Source organism: Lynx canadensis, chromosome B4, assembly GCF_007474595.2.
Source record: "Lynx canadensis isolate LIC74 chromosome B4, mLynCan4.pri.v2, whole genome shotgun sequence".
In the NCBI taxonomy this organism is placed as follows: domain Eukaryota; kingdom Metazoa; phylum Chordata; class Mammalia; order Carnivora; family Felidae; genus Lynx; species Lynx canadensis.
This window is the reverse complement of record NC_044309.1, coordinates 123,442-149,570: the sequence shown is the minus strand read 5'-3', so window position 1 is coordinate 149,570 and position 26,129 is coordinate 123,442. Positions and strand designations below refer to the sequence as shown.

Below are 26,129 nucleotides of genomic sequence, written 5' to 3'. Positions count from 1 at the left end.
GGTGACCATGGAACAACGTGGTCAAAGGTTAATCAATGTCAACAAAAACACCAGCATAGAAAAAAATGACAAGAAATAGATCAAAGCGGGTCTCTTACTTGACTGTGGACAGAGAAATTATAGGTGACTATTCTGCTTCCTGTTTTCCAAGTGTCCTGCCAATTGGTTATTTAGTTTACTTACACTAAAATATCTTCAATAATAATGCTTTACCACTGGGTGCTTTATAGATGCAGGGATGGCTAAACACATGCACTTAAGTACACATGACACCATGCTAACAGAATGAACGGAGGCATCTTAGTAGATAGGTGTGACAAAATTCAACATCCTCTCATCATGAAAACACTCAACCACCCGGGTACAGACAGAAACCTCCTCACCATAACAAAGGCCATAGATGATGAGCCCACAGCAAACATCATATTCAATTGTGAAAACTTGAGAGCTTTTCCTGTAAGGTCCCGAGCAAGACAAGGACGTCCACTTCCACCACTGCTAGTAAACATACCACTAAGCACCTCAGCCCAAGCATTTGGATAAAAGGATACAAAGCATCCAAATTGGAAATAAGAAGTAAAATGACCTCTGTAGATTTTATTCTCTTACACACAGAAAACTCTATAAAGACTCCACAAAAAAGCTGTCATAACGAATTCAGCAAAGTAGCAGCTCACAAGGTGATGCGCAAAATTTAGCTGCGTTTCTATACACAAAGAATGAACACACTGAAAAGAAAATTATGACAATAATTCCATTCACAATAGCATCAAAAAGTATAAAATATGTAGAAATGAGCTTAACCATTAGGAGGAGAAAAGCTTGCACGATGAAGACTGCCAAACACTGCTGAAAGACAGTAAAGACGTAAGTGGAAACACATCCCGTGTTTGTGGACTGGAAGAATTCATATATCGTTGAAATGTCCATATTACCCAAAGCAATCTACAGATTCGGTGCAATTCCTATCAAAATCCCATGGACATTTTTTTCTGATATAGAAAACCCATCCTGAAATAACACGTGCAATCTCAGTGGACCCTAAATAACCCAGATAATCTAAAACGAAGGAGAAACTGGAGGACTCACACTTCCTCATCTCAAACCTACTACACAAAGCTAGAGTAGGCAAACCACGTGGCACTGGCATAACCAGACATGCAGACTAATGCAATCGAAGAGAGAGCCCAGGAAGAGACCCTCACATCTACAGCGAAAGGGTTTCTGACAAGGGGGCCAGGACCTCTCAATGGGGAACCCGGTCTTTTCAACCAACACAGCTGGGAAAACTGCATCTCCACACACAAAGGAGGCGGCTGGGCACCTCCCTAACAGCATATACAGAAATTAACTCGAAATCGGTCAAAGACCTAAATGTAAGGCCCCAAACAGTAAAACTCTTGGAAGAATATGCAGCACAAAGCTTCACAACACTGGGTTTGGCAATGATTTCTTGGATGTGACCAAGGACACAGGCAACAAAAGAGAAAAAAGAGAGTGGGCTTCATAAAAATTCTAAAGTTTTGTACGACAGGAGACACGGTCTACAGAGTAGAAAGGCAACTCCCAGACTGAAAGAAAATATTTGTGAATCATGGATCTGGTGAGCAATTGCTATCCACAAGAGATACAAAACCTGTGAAACTACCAACCAACCTGATTCAAAAATGGGCAAAGAAGTTGAAGACACAGGTCTCCAAAGATACAAGAATGACCGATAATAAGCATGAAAAGACGTTGAATGTCACTGATCATCAGGGAAATGTAAATCAAAGCCACAATCAGATACCGCCTCGTGCCTGTCATCATGGCTAAAATAAAAAAGACAGGAAATAACAAGTGTTGGCAAGGATGTTAAAAAAGGGAACCTCTTGCACTGCTGGTGGGAATGCAAACTGGTGCAGCCGCTGTGGAGAACAGTATGGAGGTTCCTCAAAAGAATTAAAAACAGAATTGCCTATGACCCCACAACTCCACCTCTGGGTATATACCCCAAAGAACTGAATGCAGGGTCTCAAAGAGATCTGTCCACCCATGTCCATAGCAGAATTATTCATAATAGTAAAACATGGAAGCAACACCTGTATCCATCACGAAGTGAATAGATAACTGATGTGGCCACACTCCATGCAACTGACTATTATTCAGCCTTAATGGGGAAGAAAATTCAGAGTGTGTTATTGAGAACATTATGCTGAGGGAAAGGAGCTGTAAAAAGACAGATACTATATGACTCTACGCCTCTGAGGGATATAGAGTCATCACTGTCACAAAGTCAAAGCAGAATGTGCCAGGAGCTGTGGGAGGAGGGATGGGGACTCAGTGACTAACAGGTGCAGAGATTCAGCTTCACAAGATGAAGTGAGTTACAGGGATGGATGGTGGAGACGGCAGCACAGCAGTCTGGACGTAATTAATGCCACCTAATTGTAGGCTTAAAAACGGTTAAGATTGTAAACTATATGTGTGTGTACTTTACCACATTAAAAAAAAAAAAAAAACAAAGTAACCATGATCTGCCACTAGGTGTTTTATAGATGGGTATACAACAATTCTTTTTAATATTGCACTAGACAAAAATAAACTTCACAACCTAAAGAACACCTTTCTAGATCCTTCATCGATGAATTTATTTAAAATTTAGAATATACTCTGAAGAAAGGTTATTCCTAACAATCTAGACAAATAATTTGCTTGTACAGCCTCACGTTCTTCGCCCATAAAGCAGGGCTAATATGAACGTTGGAGCTGCTGTTACATGATAATCTGGAAGCACATGTTCATGACAGTAAATTAACATCTTCAACACCAGCAAGGATACAAATGTAGACCCACCAAACACCAAAAGGAAACAATGAAGATTAAAAGTTTGGACTGCGACATCAGATAGATCTATATTCGTATTTCTCTTCTGCAACCGACAACCCGCATGGCTTTAGGCCAGATCCCAGCAGCCTGGGTCTCAAGACCTTCATCAGCAAAATAAGGTGAAGGAAAACAGACCTCCTGGAGCAGTGGGCAGAATTCACACAGACAAATCTACGAAGTAGCACAGGGCTGCTTCTCAATTCTAAGCCTCCTGGAAACCACATCTTCAGCTCATGCAACTGAATACTTACGGTTATCTAGAAACCTTCTCCCAGTTCCTTTCCCTAGCTACTGGCTTCACACTAAGATCTAAAGAGAGGAAAGATGTGTGCCCTACCCTCAAGGTGCTCACAGCACAGGAAGTGGAAATGCTTTTATAGTAATAAGAGACTATAATAAATAATAAAACTGAATTTCACACATATCACTATGTGAGCCAAGAACAAGGATAATGGGGCTGGTTACAGTGAGGAATGAATCAATACCTCACAGGAGATGGTTATCTGGTTGAATCTCAAAAGGGTATGTTTTGTCAATTAAGAAGGAAAAATACAAAATAAAGAATCAAAAATAATAGCTCAGAAAACGGAGAAGAGTCTCATCACACGAAGCCTTAGTGGCGAGCAGCAGGGCATGAAAAGGAGGACAGTCAGGGTCTGACTGCGAAGGGCTCACACAAATGTCCTGTTCAGGTATTGGCACTTTGTGCACAACGAGGAAATAAAACAGAGGATTTTTTTTAATGTTTATATTTGAGAGAGAGAGACAATGTGTGAGCAGGGGAGGGGCAGAGACAAATGGGAACACAGAATCTGAAGCAGACTCCAGGCTGATCTGTCAGCACAGAGCCCAACACGGGCTTGAACTCACAAGCCGCGAGATCATGACCTGAGCTAAGGTTGGACACTTATCTGACTGAGCCACACAGGCGCCCCTAAAAAAAAGGATCTTAAGAAGAATATAATCAGATCTAAAATCTAGAAAAATACTGATGAAGTATGAGGGCTGAGTTCACTTGAAGGGGTCAGGAACAGCCTCCTCAGGGACACGACTTGAGAGAGGAGTCAGCATCCGGGCACAGTGTGCATCACAGTGGATCCGAGGGTCTGCAGGGGTCCCGGGCGCCGAGAGCAGCACACCAGGTGGGTCATGGCAGCAGATGACGGGGAAGAGGAAGGCCCAGAGAGTATCAACTTGGCACAAGAATTCAGGCTTCATGAACAACAGAAAAAAGCTTTCAATCATGCAGCGTGTGGTCAGATGGTGGTGCTCTGGAAAAATCTCTCTGATTCCAAAGATGGGAAGAAACAGAGCAGCAGCAAGAGTGGGAAGCTGGAAGCCCAATTAGGAACCCACTGCCACTGCACAGGCAAGATATGAGGAGGGCTCAGACCCAGGCCAGAACAGGGGAGAGCCCGCACACATGCAACATTGAAGAGGCACATTCGCTCTATCTGGGGAGGGGAAAATGAGTGTGTTTGACTCTATTTCCACATTCCAAACAAACTCACTATTCCCTTCCGGCTACAGGTTAAAAACCTCTGTGCTGGCCTTAGCAGCCCTCCCTGTCTGATGCTCTGCCTTCTCATCTCCCTTCCCTAAAAGTCTTCCAGTCCGTCTGATCCAACTCTGCCTGAATCCTGTCCAAACTCCCAGGTGCAGCTAATCCCACACCTTCTACAAATTCCTGACTGCAGCGACCCCTTGACTAAGGCACGGAGTGCGGATAACCCGGACAGCCAGCATGAAGGGCTGGCCCCTATTCCGTGTGGGGGGCCTCTACTACTTGGTAACACTAATTTATACTTTAATGGTTGTTTACACTTTTCTGTGCCTTAGCGGTATATTTCCTTCACAGGACTGCAAAGAAATGTCAACCATGAAAACAGCTAGCCAATAATCCAAGCCAAGAGGAGGGCCCCAAGAATTGTGCACACAGGAGAAAGCTCTCTGTGGAATTGTAGATTACGGTTGTTCAGAATCAGTTACTTCTTCTGCAAGGCTGTTATTATGCAAGATAAAAATAAGGATGTAACGGTGGTAAAGTTACCTGCCCATCCACTATCACAAAAGAAATGCAATAAAAAATAAATCATTGTAGATTGAAAAGGGTATGCGGTTAGTAATTCTGGGAAGAATTCTTGGGATTACATCCACAGTCTATTATTAGATGGTAGTTTTTCAAAGTAACTTATTTCCAAAGTAGCAGACAGGGGCTATCTCCTTCCTCTCCAACAAATCCAATGAGGGAGTGGACAGAGTGTTTGTTTCCACAGCATGTGTGCTAAAACTGAACGACACATAGAAGATTATCATGGCTCCATGCAAGGGTGACATGAAAATCTGTGAAACATTCCATACTTTTGTACTGTCTGCCTCCCCTCCAAAAAAAAAAAAAAAAAAAAAAAAAAAGAACAAAAAACAAAACAAAACAAAAAACAAAGATAGAAAAGAAAATCAGCTGACATAGAGACAAAGCACAATTATGACATAATAGCTGCTAGAAGTTTCATAAGTTAATTTTAAACAAGTGAGTAAAGAGTGTACCCAGTGCAACTTCAAAGGCAGCCCTCACACAGGGACTTGCAGTGCAGGCTTACGTCTGCCTATAGCGACAGGAAGGACTCCAGGTAAACTCACACATTTCAATGCCAAACATGTCACAAGAGTTCAGAGGTCACATTTTATAAGTGGGGTGTGACCCTAAAGTAAGCAACACATGTAATTAATTGATGCCCTAACCTGAAACATTAATCTGAATGGGACTAGTCTACCAGCCCAGGGTTGGCCTGATCACATCAGCCACAAGCACAGTCACCTCTGAACACAGGCCATCACAGGGGTGCTCAAGGCAGCTCAGACACACCTGCGTGTCCCAGCACAGAGCAGATGTGAGCCGACCTCTCCCAACAGCACTAAGCTGCCCATAATGCTGGAACATGTAGGTGAACATAAAGGCCATACTTGTTTCAACAGGTCTTTAAATCACAACCACTACTTAGAATACTTACAAAATTCCAATGCCACACTATAATTATCCAAGTTAGATATGAATAGTATGTTTAGATTTAAGAGGAAACAGAGGTGACACATGTGACTTACTTTTATGGAATATTAACATATAGGTGACATTTAGAAAAATAACATGATAATGAATTAGGAGTACTATTGGGAATCTCAGGGATTGAAAATCTAAATTCTACTGGTTACTGATTTTGTTGTCATAGGAGTCTTAATTTTTTTAAAGTTAGTTACTTATTTTTGAGAGAGCATGCACATGCACACACGAACTGTGAAATCATGACCTGAGCCAAAATTTAGAGTTGAACACTTAACCAACTGAGCCTCCCAGGTGCCCCTGACTCTTAATCTTTGTTCCTTGACTTAAAAACTGTAAAACAAGAGCTAACATTATGATCTGAAGCATAAAATTGTTATAAATATTTGTTTCATATAAATATCAAGTAGTCAAACATTTCAAAGCTTTAGTTTCACAACACCTATTCAAATTTCATAGAACTTATGAATCCATATGTGCCATTCACAAGTTAGCCTTTATAAACTTTCCAACTAAAAGAGAAGCTACCCTTGCCTGTGCTTATTTTCATCTCAACTGACTACTGTACTTCATTTTTTTAATGATAAAGTGACTTATTTGTTTCAATTTTATGATGACTAAACATCAGAAAACATCCTTTGATTTTTAAAACTGTAAAATGTTTTTTAATGAGAGGTCAAAATTTACCTGTGTTTATGTAGTTCCCAAATGAGAACTATGGAATTTTATATTATCATGAAATCGAATCTATAAATCTGTACTTTTAAAACAGAGAGACAGCTTCACCATTAATTAAAAAATCAAACTTAATCCCATAGATGTACTTTGATTTCAGAAGGACTCCTTTGGTGAAAGTACTCTCCATCCCAAATAATAGAACCTGTTAAAGAAGTTTCTGGAAGTTATACTTTTTAAATACTTGAAATACACAATAAATCTCAACAATGATTCTCTCATTTATAATTCCTTATCCACTCCTTTTTTGAACAGAACACTAGCTGTTTAAAAACAGAGAGAGGCAATTAAAAGAAACTGGTAAAGAAGCACAGGCTTCTTTCCTAGGGTACATGGCAACCACGAGAGGCTCTATAAGCCAGCATACATAACCTATAAAAACCCGAAAAAAGAAAGAAGTTAAGGATTTTATACCCAGCCAAACTGACTTTCCAGTAAAAAAGGCTGCAACCAACTGTTAAGAACCAGCAAGAACTTGAAAATCACTTCTCATGAAACCTTAAGAATCTCCTAGATGTTTGTGCCACTTTGAAAAAACAGCATGGAGGCTACTCAAAAAATTAAAACACAACTACTGTACCATCCACCAATCCCACTTCTGGGTATTTATCTGAAAGAAATGAAATCACACTCTCAAAAACGTATGTGCACTTCATGTTCACTGCAGCAAACTCACCGTAGCCAAAGCATGGAAACTCCCTAAGTGCCCGTCCACAGATGAATACATAAAGAAGATGTGGTGTATATACAATGGAATTATTATTCTGCCAAAAAGAAGGAAATCTTATCATTTTGTGACAATGTGGAAGGACCTGGGGGTATTATGCTAAGTGAAGGAAGTCAGACGAAGAAAGACAAACACTGTAGGATCTAAAAAAGACTGAGCTCACAGAAACAGAACAGACTGGTGGTGGCAAGTGTTGGGTGAAATGGGTGAAGGGAGCCAATGCTGTAAACTTCTAGTCATAGGATAAATGAGTCCCAGGCATGTCGTGGACAGCATGCCGACTACAGTTAATAACACTGTACTATGTATTTGGAAGGTGCTAACAGAGCAGATCTGAGTTCTCATCACAGGAAAAACAAGGTGATGGATGTTAACTGAACATACCATGGTGATCATTTTGCAATAGGTACAAACACAAAATCATTATGTCATGCACCTTGTAAACTAACACAATATTATATGTCAATTACATCTCAGTAAAACTTGGGGAACAAGAATAAAAAGAATCTACCAGAGAATGAATTGTGGACACCAAGAGAAGGGCTGGTGGTAACCATAAAATGAATACTTGTTTGTAGACGAAGACCAAATGCCAATTGTGAGGAAGAAAGTAGAACATGTAATCGCTCTCACCTCTGGCAGGTTAGAATCAGTACAACTGTTTGAAAACAATGGGTAAAGTAATTTAGATGGTTTCCATCAAACATACTATTTATTGGTTATAGTGTTGGTGTGGTTACTCTGCAATAGCTTGACGTATAATGTTGGATAAAACAACTGACTAGTTACGATTCATGATGTCTTTACTATGTAAGAAGAGAGAAACATTTTTGGTAGAAGAGTTTGGGAAAAACTAGTAGCCATAAATTCAAATGGAAAATATCAGTATTCATTAATAGGGTGTTCTTTTGTCTTAAAATTATGTATACTTCCTCTGCCCTCTAAAAGGCCTGGAAAGATCAACCTAGCAGCAGTGAGCACACTGAGGGCCAGACATGCTTCTGAAATACAATTTCTAAGTGAAGGAAATTAGAGCCCCTTGGAGAAATCAATGGTTCCAAGGGTATAAAACAGATGAGCCTGAAAAACCCTGTTGCAAGAAAAAGCAGAAAGCCACTTTAGGAGTCAATGTAGAGAGGCTCCAACTGGTGAAAGATGGAAAAATTTGAGCATAAATAAGGATTTTGTCAGAAATGGACTGAAACGTATCAAAAGTATCTAAACGCATGAATTCCGAATGGCACTTTAAAAAAACTAATTGGTTACCAGGAGAGGATGCCATTTTAAACACTGGCAAATAAAGGCAAAGAGTCAGTTACTCTCCCTTTGGACATGGACACACCATGGGGCTGCCACACAGGATGCAGAGGCAAGTTTACATCCTTATAGAAGTAATCCTGTTGATGATCCTTAATGAGTTACGGGCACTACTCGCTGTACATCATGACTGCCAATCTCACGCATGAGAAATGGGCATATGACCTCCTGGTAGGACCACATGCTACTGCAAAGGAGTCTCACCCCACCCAAGCCTCCAGAAAACTATCAATTTCCACAAAATGCAGAGAAACAAATACACCACAGGATGCGACCAGCAAAAGCCAGACTGTGGGAAACCTAAGAGCAAATGAACCAGTTTCTTCAATAAACTGCGAAGGAAAACAACAACAAGGATGAATGAAAACCTTTAGATTGAAGGTGACCTCAAAGAGACTTTCAAACAGAAACAAAAACAAGCAGAACTAAAACACTGCACAGAAGTTAACTACAGTGTCTGGGGTTTGCCAGGCTGAAAATATCATAAAGAACCATGATCCCAAAGCCCAAAACTGTTAAAAAGTGTTGACTGAAGACAGGTTCCATTCCTACAATGGAGTCCATCACCAGACATAACACAGAAGGACCTTGATGACTACATACACCCTCTTCACAGTAACTCTGCTCCAGCCGTCAGGAATTCGCCATATGTGTAAAAATTAAAAGGTAACTCTATGTTCAGCCTCCGCTGTAAGTCAGCGGAGCAACTCGATTTTAAGTTAATCTAAGACGTGAAAAGTATTTACCTATTTAGAATACAGAACAGCCACCTGTCTTCCTATCACGGGGCAATGCTTCTCCCAACCTGCCTTGGCCAGGGTAGTGACAAGGACACCAACTCAACCCAGGAGCTAAGGCAGCAGGCCAGGCGGTTAAGCAGACAGCTCCTCCTTGGGGCTGATGGCCTGGTAGGAAACTAATGACACACAGGCTGTGCCAGAAACAGTGTTGTCTGGTTCTTCTTTGTACCATCAAGCGCACCCGTAACAGGAAGGAAGAAGGTCCTCTCAGACGAAGCGGAAGAGACACCGGCCACCACTCTTAAACAGTTACCCGCTGGTTAATTTTTTTTTGTCTTTAGATGACACTAATAAAACAATAATTTTTGGTAGATGACTACATTTATTCATATGTATCTTAAGATCTACGGACCTGAGGTCATGGAGAAAAGTCAGCCTTGGCAGCCTGAACGCTGAGCTGACGGAGAAGGGAGAAAAGAGAACGCTTATCAACAATCCCTAATGCAGAAAGGGCACGACACGGTGTGCACTCCTCCTTACGAACCTCTCCTCTCTCACGAGAGCGCACACAGATGTCACACCACCTGCGCGGCACCTGCACCACCACTGCCATCAACTAGCGGCAACCTTCGCGGCCCAACTATGGACGCCTGGCACCAGGAGACGCCTCCAAGGCTCCCAGAGCAGGTGCCGGCCCAGGGAGGAGGAAGCGCCTCCAACACCGGGACAGTTCTGTCAAACTGGGATGACCTGAAGTTTAAAATTTAAACCCAAAGAGCAGCATCTTATTTCCACATCCTTCTGTAGGTAATTTTGATAGACATAAACTATGTTTTTAAACAATCCCAACCATAGGAAAATACGTATGGCTGTTATTCTTGAGGTTTTGAAAACATGTTTTTATGCCAATACCATCTCACTATAACTTATACTTTGTAACACACCCCCAAATTATTTACTTTTTATAAAAACATACTAATTTGAATTTAATTATAATGTGCTCTTTATTTTATTCTTATTTTCCATACAAGTGTTACTGAATATTTTTATGCTAGTGGCCCTCAGGAGCTAGGACATGTGCATAGCAACTTTAAATACGGACTTAGAGCAACACATGGCATTATTCTTTCTCCTTCTCTGGTCCCTGCCCTCTTCAGTAAACTTTATAATTTTAACAGAACGTAGGCAAGAGACAAAAATATGTGGTATTCAATTTTGTTACTTATTAATAAAGGCAAAAATAAGCACTAAATGAACTTTTGTAAATCACTTGTTTCCACTTTTACACATAGCATCTAAGGAATGTGTAGAAAATAAAGAAATTCTATCTAAATTACCAAAAAAGATCATTCAACCATTTAAAAAAAGATGGATTTAGCTTTATTCCCTTAAAAATACTCAGAGAAACAAAGGAACAAAATCAAGTTCCATTTGAAGACTCTGTTATAACCAGTATATAACAGGTAAGTAGAGAACTCATAAAGTATCCTGATAATTTTCTATCCTGAATCTTGGTCTACCAAAGTAATGTAATTTCCAAAACACAGAATGAAATGGTCAGAAAGTCCTGGTTAGTGGACTAGGGACCAACGTGTGCGACAGTGAACACTCAACAAAGAGCACACTGGTTTTAGACAGTTTACACAGAAGCAAAGCCTTTTTGATAAAAAAGACATAAAGATCTGTTCCCAAGAGTTAAAAAATCTTTGAGAACTAAAAAGCTATTGTAAGTAGTACACACTGGTATTATACTTCTCTAATATTTCTTTCCAAAACATCTAAACACAAGTTGCCTATGCTTCTGTATTATTTTTCTAATAAGTTACATATAAGGCAAAAAGTGACTGTTACTTTGTAATGCGTTGATGAGCATAATAAATAAGTTGGTTTTAGACCTTTGCCCCCCAAAAATCTCATAGGAAACTTCACAAGGATATTTTTGCTTAAATTACTCACTTTGTAATACGGTCAATGTTGGCAATTTGCTTCTGGTTCCGTATAATCTCAATGGCTGCCCAAAGATGCTGGATAGCTTTCGTATCCGCCTGTCGTCTTTTTGTTAAACGTGCCATGACCTGTTCACTTCTTTAACTGTAGGAATACACAAAAACATAAGGAAAAAATATATGGATTACAAGATGCACCTCTATCAGTATAAGTGAGTAACAGTCTCAGCACGTCCTAACTCCTGGTGAGGACACTACTGTAGTATGGAGTATGACAACCTTTCTACTATATTTTCTACACCTACGTTACCAATTACTTCATAAAAATTGTCATTTGCTTCATTATTTCATTAAAAAATGTCATTTTAAGACCAAAGAATTAAAAAGGTCTTCCCAATAAGGGTTAGTAGTCATCCTATACTAACGTATTAAAAAAAATGCATATCTTATTCTAAAGCAAAAGCAGAACATAAAATTTCATTTTTTCATAATACATTGTGTATAATTTGACAGATCAATATAAATGGATTCAAATGCCCTTATTCTTTGGTATTTTATTATACTCAGGGTTTTAAATTTTGAATTTTATAAAACCATACTGATAAATGACATTCTTTTTTTTTTTTTCCAAATAAAACCATAAACAGAAACTGTAAGATAGTTATTTCTGGCTGAGGTGTGAAAGGCTGGGAGCTGGTGTCCCAGAGGACATGGGTGGACCCACATCTGCGTGAATGTTCACATGCTCGGGCTGGCGGGGGCGGGGGCGGGGGGTTGTTTATTGTATCACTCAGAAACAACATCGCTGTTTCATTCAAATTTCAATATTCTGAGCGAAGTGAGGAAAATGGTCACTGGCTGTGTTCTGGCAAGTGTACAGGGAGCATGACTGAGCAACAGTGCTGCAGAAGAGGCTCACGCATACAACTGGACTCCCAGCTGGGCACAGAGGGGCTGGACTGTCAGCAGTGTCCTCGGCCCTGAGACACCTGATCCCTGCATCGTCACATGGGTTAGCATTTGGCCACCCTTAGGGATAAGGTGAACATCAAACCCCGCCTGACCTGACCTTTCCTATCTTGTAAGGGTGGGAATGAGTGAAGGAATCTCATTCTTGGCACTTTCCTGTGTTCCAGGACTGGCCAGCAGAGCCTACAGGTCTCCGTGTTCTCTGCCTCTACGTTTCTCTTCAGAGCCAAGTCCGTTCTCCCTCTTTCTCTGACACACCCAAACAAAACCAGCAGTCGCCCATGAGTGTGGGGTCAGTCAGCCTCCTGGAATAAGGTATTTTTCAAATTGCATTACTAACGGAAGAATTCTGAACACGTTTGAAGGTATTCTTGAATATCCTACTTCTTCCCACCCACTACTTGTAATATTTGCAGACTTTGCTCCACATAAAGAATAACCAAAAAATAAAGCCAGCACTCAAATTTTAAAGAAAACTAAGGAAAATCAGTTGGGTTCAATACAGACTTAGACGTAGAATTAAAAGGTAGTAACAATTATAATTTATGAATGTGTGTTTAGAGAGAAACCACTACGTATCAGTGTAAGTGCGCTGTTAAGCAATGCCAACTTTCTGAATCTGACAAGCGTTTCGGTAAGGAATTGTCTGGCAAGAATGTAAAGTATGTTACAGAGTGACATCTAATGGTGAACTATGGTACTATACGTTGTCAGGTTATACAGACGCTCAGTCAAAAACACACTACTTCAACCCTACTTACATACTTAAAAGTAAGTATTTTCAAAAACTGAGAACAAACTGAGGGTTGATGGGGGATGGGAGGGAGGGGAGGGTGGGTGATGGGTATTGAGGAGGGCACCTGTTGGGAGGACCACTGGGTGTTGTATGGAAACCAATTTGACAATAAATGTCATATATTGAAAGAAAAAAATTAAATTAAAAAAGGAAAAAAAAGAAAAAAAAAGTAAGTATTTTCTGTGCTCGATAGATACACTGAATTATCTAAAAATGCAAAAACTGTAGTCCTTGCCAGAAATGGCCTAAAACTGGCAGAGGAAGTTTGATATATACACGAACTACTGTAAGGTCAGAGAGGACCAACATGGTCCAGAATACATGCCAGGAGAATCTACACAAGGAGGACACTACTTTTAGATTAGGTAACACTACAGAATGGTAGATATGTGGGGGAACACAAGAGGAATTTCCTTAATTTCTTTAAAAGATAACTGGCTGTTTAAAGCAAAGATACAATTGTTAGATCTCATTAGGTTTATGACATGTAGAAGGGTTTATGACATGTGACACAAAGGGTTTAAGAGTAGTAAGTAATCATATCATTGTAAACATGTAATTTAACTTGCATTTTTTCTAAGTACATATATGAAAAATTAAGAATGATTTATTCAGAACTACAGAAAATATACAAAACCAAAGCTAGTGTTTTAAAATAACGCCATATAGTAAATATAACTACTTATATGACATAACAACCAAAAGAATACAGTGGGGACACTAATAGCAGAAACTCTACAAGTGATGTCACTTAATTGCTAGAAATGGTTAAACTCAAGACTCAAGAATTAAGCAGCACACACTTCAGAAAACACGTAAAGTTAAAACCAAAGAGTTTTGAGATCTGCCCGAACTGAGTCAACATAGGTACACACATCACAAGGAAGACACTCAGGAGCCCAAGGAGAGCCTTGCGAAGAACACAGACCCACAAAAGGAGAGCACGATGATGTCTGAGACACATCATAAAAGCACCAAAGTACAACCACTGAGATTTTCTTTCTTATGAAACCTAAAATCATTGTTTGGTAACATAGTTCAGACATGCCTGTTATAGATGCTCTGGCAATATAGCAGTAAAACAGATAAAAGTCCTTCCGTTGTTGACTTAACATGATTAATAAACACAGCAATTTGTTTGTTCATCAATAAAATCCTAGGAAATGAGTGTCTCAGTTCCCATGTACAGACAGCTTCTCATTTAAGGTCTTCACTGATGTGAACAAACCCAAGTCTGCAGCCCTCTCTCCTGAATGCATATTACTACTAAACTGAACCCCTCAAAATTCCAAAGTCTGCCCGAAACACTGGACCTTGGTCCCCTTGGTTAAGCTGTGCTCTGCCCTTTCCTTGCTGGGACTTGAGCAACTGTCCATGCAACTGTCCCTGACTGACCTTTCCTCTAGGATCACACTAAAGCAAACTCAACTCTTGCATATTCTAATTTTTAATATGTCTCTTACAGACATACTGCCTTGTGCAAATAATTATAAATTCCTCAGAAGATCCATCAGTTCCACTAAGAAGGGACAGGCTTCATCTTTCATCTATCTTCCAAGGTGGCCTCAGAGGGACATGACAGACAAAAAAAAAAAAACAAAAAAAAAAACAAAAAAAAACTCCTCAATCTTTTCGGCTCCCCTTAGGAAGATGAGCTCCTTCAGAAAGTGATTCTCAAGAGGCTTATAGTTTAAAAAATAAAAATACAAAACCAAACACTTCCCACTAATTTTCCCCCCAATTTCTCTTACTGTGGTAAAATAGACATAACATAAACCAGTGTCACCATTTTTACATGTACGGTTCACTGGCATTAACCACATCCACAATGTCCTGAAGCAGTCACCACCATCCAGTCACATAACTCACTTCCTCTTGTGAAACTGAATCTCTGCACCCGTTAGTCCCTAAGTACTTCCCCTCCTCCCCCAACCCCTGGCACCCACTGTACTACTTCGACTTTGTGACGAATCTAAGTACCTTAGAACTGTGGAATTAGAAGTGGAATTAGACAGTTTTTGTCCTTCTGTACCTGACATATTTCACTTAACAAAATGTCCTCAATGTTCACCCACGTTGTAGCAGGTTACAGAATTTTCTTCCTTTTTAAGGCTGAATATTATTCCATTGCACATATACATTGCATTTTGTTATCCACTCATCTGTGATGAACACTTGGGTTACTTCCACGTTTAGCACATAACGTAGCTATGAACACATGTATACACATATGTCTTTGAGATCCTGCTTTTGATATACCCAGAAGTATAACTGCCATGTGAACTGGCAATTACATGTTTTATTTTTTAAACACCCACCAAACTGTTTTCCACAGCAGATGCACCCTTTTACTTTCCCGCCAGTAGTGCACAAGGTTCTAATTTCTCCACATTTTCATCAACACTTATAATTTTCTGGTTTTGATATGAGCCATCCTAATGGGTCTGAGTTGGTCCAAGTAACTGTGGCAAGCCCCCAGGTGAAACTGATATTCTCTACCCGTACAAATCCAAATTTAACGCAATCCCTTCCATCTGTGTATCTTTTTTTTTTTTTTTTTTTTTTGAGAGAGAAAGCACGAGCAAGGGAGGGACAGAGAAAGAGGGAGAGAGAGTCTTAAGCAGACTCCATGCTGTCAGTACAGAGCCTGACGCAGAGCTCGATCTCACAAACTGTGAGATCATGACCTGCCTGAACCAAAACAGAGTCGGATGCTTAACCAACTGAGCCACCCAGGCGCCCTGTATCTTCTTTAACATCATGCAAATGCTACAAACGGGGGAAAAAAAAGAGAGTAAGAGAAATCAATCAGGAAATTAAAAATAAGCAAAATTAAGTAATACAATGCTTGCAGATAAATACATATATGGGCAAACTTTTTATTGCAGAAGTGATAAACGTGACAAAGGAAATTGAAACAATAATGGGAGGCTGAGAAAACAGTGTACCCAACAGGACCACACTGGGAGGACACACATAATCAAGTGTGTTCTGAAGTTTGCTTCCAGTGGTGAGTGGGTCCAGGTTTTTGTCTCATGTTGTCTAACAAATATGTTTTGTAAATATTTTGACATATTTACATCAAATATTCCATGAAACTTAAAACTAAATCCAATTGTATAATGTGTATTGATTACTTAGGTTAGGTTGAAATTTTCCCACAACCTACTAGTAATTTCAAATTACTTTTCATTGATAGCCTATTCGTAGCATTTTCCTATTTAGATATTAATGTCTTTATATATTAAGATTATTCCTAAAATACTTTTCTCTCTTAGTAAACACTAAATGAAATTATATGGAAATCTAGCTAACCATGAATTCTTTTATGTTAACTTTTCTGATTATAAGCCCTTTCACATTCAAGTCAGAAAAAATATTCAAATGTATTTCCCTGGTTTTGTTCTGTTTTGTTTTTGCTTTTTAGAGAGAGTGAGTGGTATAAGGAGCGAGAGAATCTTCAGCAGGCTCCACACCCAGCATGGAGCTTGACATGGAGCTCAATCTCACAACCCTGAGACCATTACCTAAGCTGAAATCGAGTTGGACCCTTAAATGACTGAGCCACCCAGGCACCTGTGTTTTAATTTTTTTAAACATTGACTTCTTAATCCGTCTGAGAATAACTTTTTACAATGTAACACTAATAAACATTGTGTTACAGATCAGTGTTAGGTTCATAGCACAACTCAGCAGGACATACCAGGAATCCCATGTCCCCACGCACCTGCCCCCCCCCCGCCCCGCCTTATCAACACCCCAAACCAGAAATGACATTTGTTACAGTCAAGAAACCTGCACTGGCATACCAGTATTTCCCCCAAAGCCCATGCTTCAGCTCATGGTTGGTTCACTCTTGGGGCTGTACACCCTACGGGTTTTCACATACACATTAAGACAAGTATATACCATCAAAGTATCACCCAGAATAGTTTCCCTGCCTAAAAATCCTTTGTGTGCCACCTACTCATCCCTCCGTGTCCCCAATTCCTGGCAACCACTGATTTTTTTTTTTTTTTACTGCCTCCATCATTGGCCTTTTCCAGAATGTCCTATAGCTGGAATCATACAGTATGTGGCCTTTTTGGGTTGACTTCACCTGGTACTATGCATTTAAGAGTCCTCCGTATCTTTTCACGGTTTGACAGTTCATTTCCTTTTAGTGCTGAATGATATTCCATTGAATGGACATAACACAGTTCATCCATTCACTGACTAGAGAATATCTTGGTTGCTTCCATATTTTGGCAATTATGAATTAAAGCTGCTATCAACAACCCTGTAAAGATTTCTATGTGTACATGGTCAGCTTTTTTGATAAATAACAAGGAGTGCAACTGCTGGATGGTAAGAGTATGTTTAGTTTTGTAAGAAAACGGCCTTCCAGAGTGGCTGCACCATTTAGCGTTCCCACCAGCAATGACTAAGTTCCCATGGCTCCACATTCTCATCAGCAATCGGTGTTTTTTGGATTTTAGCCATTCTAACAGATGTGTAGTGAGAAATTAACGTTGTTTTAATTTGCAATTCTCTTATGACACAGGATGTTGAACATCTTTTCATACACTTACTTTTTACCTCTATCTCATCTTTGGTGAGATGTAAGTTCAAATTTTTTGTTCATTTTTTAATCATATCCATCTTCTTACTTGTTTAAGAGTTCTTTGCACATTTCAGGGCACTTGGGTGGCTCAGTCAGTTGAGCATCCAGCTCTTGATTTCAGCTCGGGTCACAATCTGGTGGTTCGTGAGTTCGAGCCCTCAGTCGGGCTCTGCACTGACATGGTGGAGCCTGTTTGGGATTCTCTCTCTCCGCTTTCTGCCTCACGCCCCTGCACGTGCTTGCTCTCCCAGGGTAAATAAACATTCAAAAAAAAAAAAGTTCTTTGTACATTTTGGTAATGGTCCTTTAGCAGGTGTCTTTCACAAATATTCCCCCAGTCTGTGGCTTGTCCTCTCCTTCTCTTCAAAGTTTTAATTTTCATCAAGTCCAACTTATCAACTATTACTTTCAAGGGTCGTGTCTTGGTGTTGTTACTAAAATGTCACTGCCATACTCCAGGACACCTAAGCTGTCTCCTATGTTATCTTCTAGAAGTTTTACATTTTAGGTCTATGATTCTATTCATTTTGAGTTAATTTTGATGAAGGGTACAAGGTGTGTCTAGATTCTTTTCTTTTTTTTTTGGCATATGGATGCAGTTGTCCCACCACTATCTGATGAAGAGATTATATCTGTTCCATCATACTACCTTTGCTCTTTTATCAAAGATCAGTTGGTTATATTTATGCAGGTCTACTTCTGGGCTCTCCCATCTGTTCCACTGATGTATTTGTTGCTTTACCAATACCACCCTGTCCTCATTGTGTAGGCTATTCTGGATCTCTTGCCATTCCATATGAATTTCAGAACCACTATGTTGATACCCAAAATATGACTTCCTGGGATTTTTATTGGGACTGCACTGAATCTATACCATAGATCAAGCTGGGAAGAACTGACGTGTTGACAATATTAAGTCTTCCTATCCCTGAACAAGGGTTCTCTCTCCACTTATTTTTTTTCATCAGAATTTTGTTTTCCTCATATAGATCTTACACATATCTTGTTAGGTTTATACCTAAGTATTCCATTTGGGGGGCGGTAATATAAATGGTGATGTGTTTTTAACTTCACATTCAACTTGTTCATTGCTGATATATAAGAGAGTGATAGGCTTTTATATATTGTTATATATTAACTTTGTTATAATTATTAGTTCCAGGTACCTATCAATTCTTTCAGATTTCCTGTGTAGACAATCATGTCATCTGTAAACAAAAATAGTTTTCTCTCGTCCAAATTTCTATACTTCTATTTCCTTTTCTTGTCTTCTTGCTTTAGCTCGGACTTCCAATACCATGTTGAAAAGGGCATGGTAAGAAGAGACATCCTTGCTTTGTTCCTGATTTCATCAAGAAACCTGTGTTTCTCATCATTAAGTATGATGATGTTAGTGTAGAACTTTTGTAGGTAATTTCTATTCCTAGTTTGAAGTTTTTATTATAAATGAGTGCTGGATTTTGTCAAATGATTTTTATGCATCTATTAACAAGCTAAAGAAAAATTACATTATTTTAATAGATGCATAAAAATCAAGAACCCATCTGGGTCTGGTGCTTTCTGTTTTGGAAGGTTATTAACTACTGATTCAATTTCTTCTATAAAGGTGTAAACAGGTTATCTATTTCTTCTTGCAGGGGTCTTGCCAGATTATGCCTTTCAAGAAATTGATCTATTTCATCTGTTATCAAGTTTGTGGGCAGAGAGTTGTTCACAGTATTCCTTTACTATACTTCTATGGTCTAGAGGATCAGTAGTGCTAGCTTTTCTTTTACTTCTTAGATTAATAATTTGTGTCTTTGTTTCTAAGGCTTGTATAGAGACTTACTGATTCTATTGATCTTTTCAAACAACTAGCTTTTGACTGCATTGATTTTTCCACTGATTTCCTACTTAGTTTCATTTTTCTGCTTTAATTCTTGCTATTTCTTTTCTTCTGCTTACTTTGGGTTTAATTTTCTTTTTCTTGTGTCCTAAGGTGGAAGCTTAGAATATTGGTTTTAGATGTTTCTTCTTTTCTAATATATACATTCAATGCTATAAACTTCCCTGTAAGCACTGCTTTTGTTGTATTCTACAAATTTTGGTAAGATATATTTTCATTCTCATTTACATTTAATTCAAATCTAAAAAATTTTTTTAGATTTCTTTTCCAGCCTGTATGTTGTTTAATGTTGAAGTATTTTGAGACTTAAAGCGATTTTTCTGTTTTCTTGAATTTTTGTTTGTTTTAAGAGAAACAAGAAAGGGAGAGAGGGAGAGGGGTAGAGGGGGAGGGAGAGAGAGGTGGGGGAGGGAGAGAATTCCAGACAGGCTCCACATTCAGTGCAGAACCCGATGGGACCTCAATCCCACTACCCTGGGATCATGACCTGAGCCAAAATCAAGAGTCAGTCACTCAACCCAGCCACCCAGGCACCCCTCTTGATTTCTATTTTAATTCTATTGTGGTCTAACAACAGATATTGTATGATTTCTAAATTTTTTGAATTTATTGAGTTTTATGGCTGAGGATGTGAATGATCCATGTGAGCTTAAAATGTATATTCTTTTGTTGTAGGATGAGGTAGTCTATAGATGTTGATGATATCCAATTAATATTGTTGAGTTCAACTGTGTGCTTATCTCCTGCCTACTGCACCTGTCCATTTCTGAGAGGGGTGTTGAAATCTCCAATATACCAGTGCATTCATCTATCACTTCTTGCAGTTCTAATAGTTTTTGCCTGAAATACTTTGACACACTGTTGTTAGGCACATACACATTAAGAACTGTTATACCATCTTTGAGTATGAATCTCTTCACATAATGCTCTTCATACCCATTAATATTCCTTGCTTTGACGTCTGCTCCATCTGAAATTAGTATAGCTACTCCAACTTTGTTTTGATTAGTGTCAGCATGGTATTATCTTTTCTATCCCATTTATTTTCATCTACTAGTGTATATTTAAAAAAAATTTTTTGGGGGCGCCTGGGTGGCGTAGTCGGTTAAGCGTCCGACTTCAGCCAGGTCACGATCTCGCGGTCCGTGGGTTCGAGCCCCGCGTCAGGCTCTGGGCTGATGGCTCAGAGCCTGGAGCCTGTTTCCGATTCTGTGTCTCCCTCTCTCTCTGCCCCTCCCCCGTTCATGCTCTGTCTCTCTCTGTCCCAAAAATAAATAAACGTTGAAAAAAAATTTAAAAAAAATTTTTTTAATGTTTATTTATTTTTGAGAACAGGGGAGGGGCAGAGAGAGAGAGGGAGACACAGAATCCGAAGCAGGCTCCAGGCTCTGTCTGAGCTGTCAGCACAGAGCCCAACACAGGGCTCGAACCCACAGACCATGAGATCATGACCTGAGCCGAAGTCGGAGGCTCAACCAACTGAGCCACCCAGGCGCCCCACAATTAGTGTATATTTAAAATGGATTTCTTGTAGAAAACACATGGTTGGGTCCTATTTTTTAATTAACTCTGACAATCTCGTCTTTTAATTGTTACATTTTAACCATGTTGTCTAAGGTGATTATTTGCTATAATTGAATTAATGTCTATCATATTTGTTGCTGTTTTCTATGCCTTTGTTCCCTGTGCCTGCTTTTGATTTCCACCCATATTCTCTTTTGTCATTTTGAGTACTTTATATGCATCTATTTTTTTTCTATAGTAGCATATTAATTTTACTTTTTTTGTTGTTACTTTTTAGTGGCTGCCCTAAATATTGCAATACACATTTAAAACTAACCATGTCTATTTTTAAATAACACTATTTAGATTTACAGGTAGAAGTACCTATTAACAAAATGTTCCTAATACCTCTCTTCTGTACCTTTTATCATTGTTGTCATTCCTTTCACTTATGCATGAGCATACATAAATATCTAGATGCACACAAGCACATAAAAGTACACTGTTGCTATTGGGAACAAACTTATCTTTTAGATCAATTAAGAATAAGAAAAACAGGTTTATTTTACCCTTACTCAATTTCCAATGATCTTCTATGTATGTTTGAGTTTCTGACACGTAGCCTTTTCCTTCTAAAGAACTTCATTTAACATTTCTTCCAAGGCAGGTCTACTGGCAACAAATTCTGTCAATGTTTGTCTCATACGTATTTCTCCACTTCTGGAAGGACAGTTTTGCAGGATATACAATTCTAATTTGGTGATGGAGGGGAGCGGGTAGGGGGGGCAGGTTCCTCTCAATACTTTCAATATTTCACCCCGTTTTCTCACTTGCATGGTTTCTGAGAAGAAATCTGATGTATTTATTATTTCTGCTCCTTTATAAGTAAGGTGTTTTTTTTTTCCTTTGGCTTCTTTAGGATTAATCTTTGATTTTCTGAGGTTTGAAAACGATATACCTAGGTGTGGTTTTGACAGCATCTATTCTGCTAGGCATTCTCTGAGCTTCTTAATCTGGTTGGACATTAATTTGGGGAAATCTGTCATCATGAATGCTTCAAATATTGCTTTTGTTCTTCTGTCTTCTCCTGTGGCTTTCCCATTTTGCGTATGATATACCTTTTGTAGTTGTCCCATTGTCCTTGCATGTTTTTTTTTCCTTTAGTCTTTCTGCTCTTTGCTTTTCAGTTTTAGAAGTTTATTGTCATATCCTTAAGTTCAGAGATTCCTTCCTTAGCCATGTCCAGTCTACTGATCCCATCAAAAGTAGTCTTCATTTCCATTGCAATGTGTTTGTACTCTAGCATTTCTTTTTGGTGTTTTTAGACTTTTCGTCTGTTTACAGTATTCATCTAATTTTGCATGTTTTCTATTTTTTTACATTAAAGTCCCTAGCCTATTAATCAGTTGTTTTTTTTGTTTTTGTTTTTGTTTTTTTACCTCCTGTTCTGATAATTCCAATATCCTTGCCATGTTGACCCAGGTTCAGATGATTGTTAAAGTCCTGTGTTTGTTTTGCCTTTGAGTATGCCTTGTATTTTCCTTTGAAAGGTAGACGCTGGGGCACCTGGGTGGCTGAGTTGGCTGGCATCCAATCAGGTCATGACTTCATGGTTTCTGAGTTCAAGTCCCACGTCAGGCTCTGTGCTGACAGCTCAGAGCCTAGAGCCTGCTTCAGATTCCATGTCTCTCTCTCTCTCACTCTCTCTCTCTCTGTCCCTCCCCCACATGTTCTCTCAATAATGAACATTAAAAAAGAGAGAGAGGTGGAATGTACTAAGTAAAAGGAACTGCATAAGCAGGTGTTTAGTAATTCAGTGTAAAATGTGGGAAGGGAATGCTTTCTATAGTCCCAGGATTAGTCTCAGTGTTTTGGTGAGCCTGTGCCCATACACTGTGAACTTGACAGGTACTTCTCACTTTTATTTACCCCATTAGGTGGAACAGGATTGCTAGGAGTGAGCTGGACTTGGGTATTTCTCTTCCCTAGGTCAGTCAGGCTCTGGTGAAACTTTCTCTAGCGGGCGGGCCTTGTTAAGAACAGAATGTTCTGGCAGATTTTAAAATGGTTCCTCTCCCCCTGACCCCAGTCGCAATGGAACCACAAGGGCATTTTTTGTCCTATATTCACTAGAAGGACCTGGGAGAGCTCCTGGAGAGAAGTCTTACAAAAGTGTGGGGGGCCCCTATGATGCTGGTCCCCCTGGATTTTTAACTCAGACTTGTCCACGCTGAGCCTCCAGGAGTTCATCAATCACATTCAGGTTTTCTTACCCAGCAATGGTTCCTGCAGATGTTTCTGCTGGTGGGTTTCTGCTCTGGTAAGTTTTGATTCTATTTGCCTTTCTGCCTCTCCAACTTCTGTGGCAGCCATTTGTCCTGTGGCCTTCCTGCTCTCATAATCTCAGTAGATTTGCTGGTTTTTCAGTTCAGTTCTTGTTATTAGGATGGAGTGGCAAATCCAAGCATCTTACATGCCCAAACGGAAACCGTGGGGTAAAATACAGAAGGTTACCCCAGAGAGGTAATCAATTGCATTGGCATGGTTTACTGAAAGATTTCTTTCCTCTCTAATGAACGGTGTTACCTTTCTAATCATACATAAAATTTTAATCTACACTAGCATTAGTTTCTTTGATGTGTTTGGTCTTTTGTTAGTCTCTCACAATTTTATTTATTATAACTGGCTTTATTATTAGTTATTATTCAGTTAAAGTTACAATTAAATTGTATTCAGTTATTATTTATTATACCAACTTAACATATGTAAAATCTACAATTACAATTAATTCCATGTCTCTATTGATTGCTACATAATTATTTTATATACATTACCCAACATCAAGTTTTCTAAAAGCAGGCCATATATTTCAAACTTTATGCCCTTAACAAGTTGTACCACAAAGTATACAATATAAGCACTTACTGATTGAATACATTCCCCAACAAGCCCTGAAATTAAACAAATAAATAAAAATGAAAGAAGAAATAAAGCTAGTCTAGTCTATGATAATAAGTGGTTGGCTACCAGTGTCAAGACTAAAGAGCAACTATATTCCCTCAAATACCCCAAAGCAATCAGTTGCTGTCCAATTTCCATATGTAACAAGTATAGAACGTGGAGAGCTGGCAAAACAGACACTCGAAGTAGATTTCCTAACAGATTTATTTAAAGCAAATTATACTAGTTTAGCTACAGAAAGTAACACCATTTAAATACTGATCACGATTCCTAATAACAACAAACGTATTTCAATTATTAGCTATACTAGTAAGGCAAAAAAAAATCTTTCCAGACTCCCAGATTTGACAGAATACTACTTTAAAAAACAAAATGTATGTAGGAAAATAGAGGTTAACCCTTTGTTTATAACACTTTATTGAGACATAATTCACATACTCTGTTTCACCCACCAAAAATATACAACTCAGAGGTTTTGGGTATGTAGTATTAATTTTTTTAACTATGGTGCAGTATATGTAACATAAAACTTGCCATCTTAACCATTTTTAAGTGTACAGTTCAGTGGCATCACTCATGTGCTGATGGACACTTGCGTGGTTTCTGTAGTTTGGATACTGTGAAAAACTGCAATGAACACTGGCATACAAGTGTGTGTCCTGGTCCTGCTTTCAATTCCCTTCGGTATATCCCCAGAAGTGGGACTGCTGGATCATTCATTCTACACTCAACATTTTACGAAACTGTATTCTACAGTGGCTACACCATTTTACATTACACAGGCAACATGTGAAAGTTCCAATTTCTCCACTTCCCAGCTGACACTTGCCATTCTGTTTTTTAATATGATTGTCAAGGTTGCTAACATACAGTGTATACAGTGTGCTCTTGGCTTTAAGAGTAGATTCCCATGATTCATCGTTTACATACAACACCCACCGCTCATCCCAACAAGTGCCCTCCCCAATGCCCATCACCCATTTTCCCCTCCCCTCAGCCCCCATTTCAACCCTCAGTTTGTTCCTTATGGTTTGCCTCCCTCTCTGTATTTTTTTCCCTACCCCCCCTTCCCCCATTGTCTTCTGTTAAGGTTCTCAAGTTCCACATATGAGTGAAAATACATGATCTCTTTCTCTGGCGGATTTATTTCACTTAGCATAAAACCCTCCGGTTCCATCCATGTTGCTGCAAATGGCAAGATTTCATTCTTTCTCAATGCCAAGTACTATTCCATTGTATATATAAACCACACCTTCTTTATCCATTCATCAGTTAATGGACATTTGGGCTCTTTCCATAATTTGGCTATTGTTGACAGTGCTGCTATAAACATTGGGGTACATGTGCCCCTGTGAATCAGCACTCCTGTATCCTTTGGATAAATTCCTAGTAGTGCTATTGCTGGGTTGTAGGGTAATTCTATTTTTAATTTTTCAAGGGAACTCCACACTGTTTTCCAGAGTGGCTGTACCAGTTTGCATTCCCACCAACAGTGCAAGAGGGTTCCCATTTCTCCACATCCTTGCCAACATCTGTTGTTTCCTGACTTGTTCATTTTAGCCACTCTGACCGGTGTGTGATGGCATCTCAATGTGGTTTTAGTAGCCATCTTAGTAGGTGTGAAGTATTTCATTGTAGTTTTGACTTGCATTTCCCTAATGACTAAGGATGTTGAGCATCTTTTCGTGTTCACTGGTTATCTATCCTCTTTGGGGAAATGTCTATTGGAGTCCTTTGCTCATTTTTAACTGTGTCATCTTTTTGTTGATAGGTTGAGGGGGTTCTTTACATATTCTAAATATTAACCCCTTATCCATATATTTTGCAAATCTTTTCTCCCATTTTGTTATGTTTTCACTTTGATAATATCCTATGATTATGATGCACAAAAGTTTTTAGTTTGGATAAAGTATAATAGATATATCTTTTCTTTCATTGCTCTTGCTTTTCAAGTCAATTCCAAAGTAATATCTAAGGTATAAAGATTAACCCCTATGTTTTTTTCTAAGAAGTCTTACAGT

At 39.1% G+C, this 26,129-nt stretch overlaps 1 protein-coding gene and 1 non-coding gene across 12 annotated transcripts in view; one reads left to right on the top strand and one right to left on the bottom strand.

The window, feature by feature from the left end:
• The window catches only part of ZMYND11 (zinc finger MYND-type containing 11), a 134,780-nt gene that overhangs the window by 63,661 nt on the left and 44,990 nt on the right, over positions 1-26,129 (bottom strand). For all 11 annotated transcript variants that reach the window (XM_030321088.1, XM_030321085.2, XM_030321089.2 and 8 more), the window contains exon 2: positions 11,402-11,536. In XM_030321088.1, the coding sequence (XP_030176948.1) occupies positions 11,402-11,517 (116 nt within the window). In that variant the 5' untranslated portion in view covers positions 11,518-11,536. The remainder of the gene's footprint in view (positions 1-11,401; positions 11,537-26,129) is intronic.
• On the top strand, positions 5,129-5,233 carry LOC115519575. The gene has a single exon (XR_003970574.1). It is a non-coding gene; the product is annotated as a U6 spliceosomal RNA (small nuclear RNA).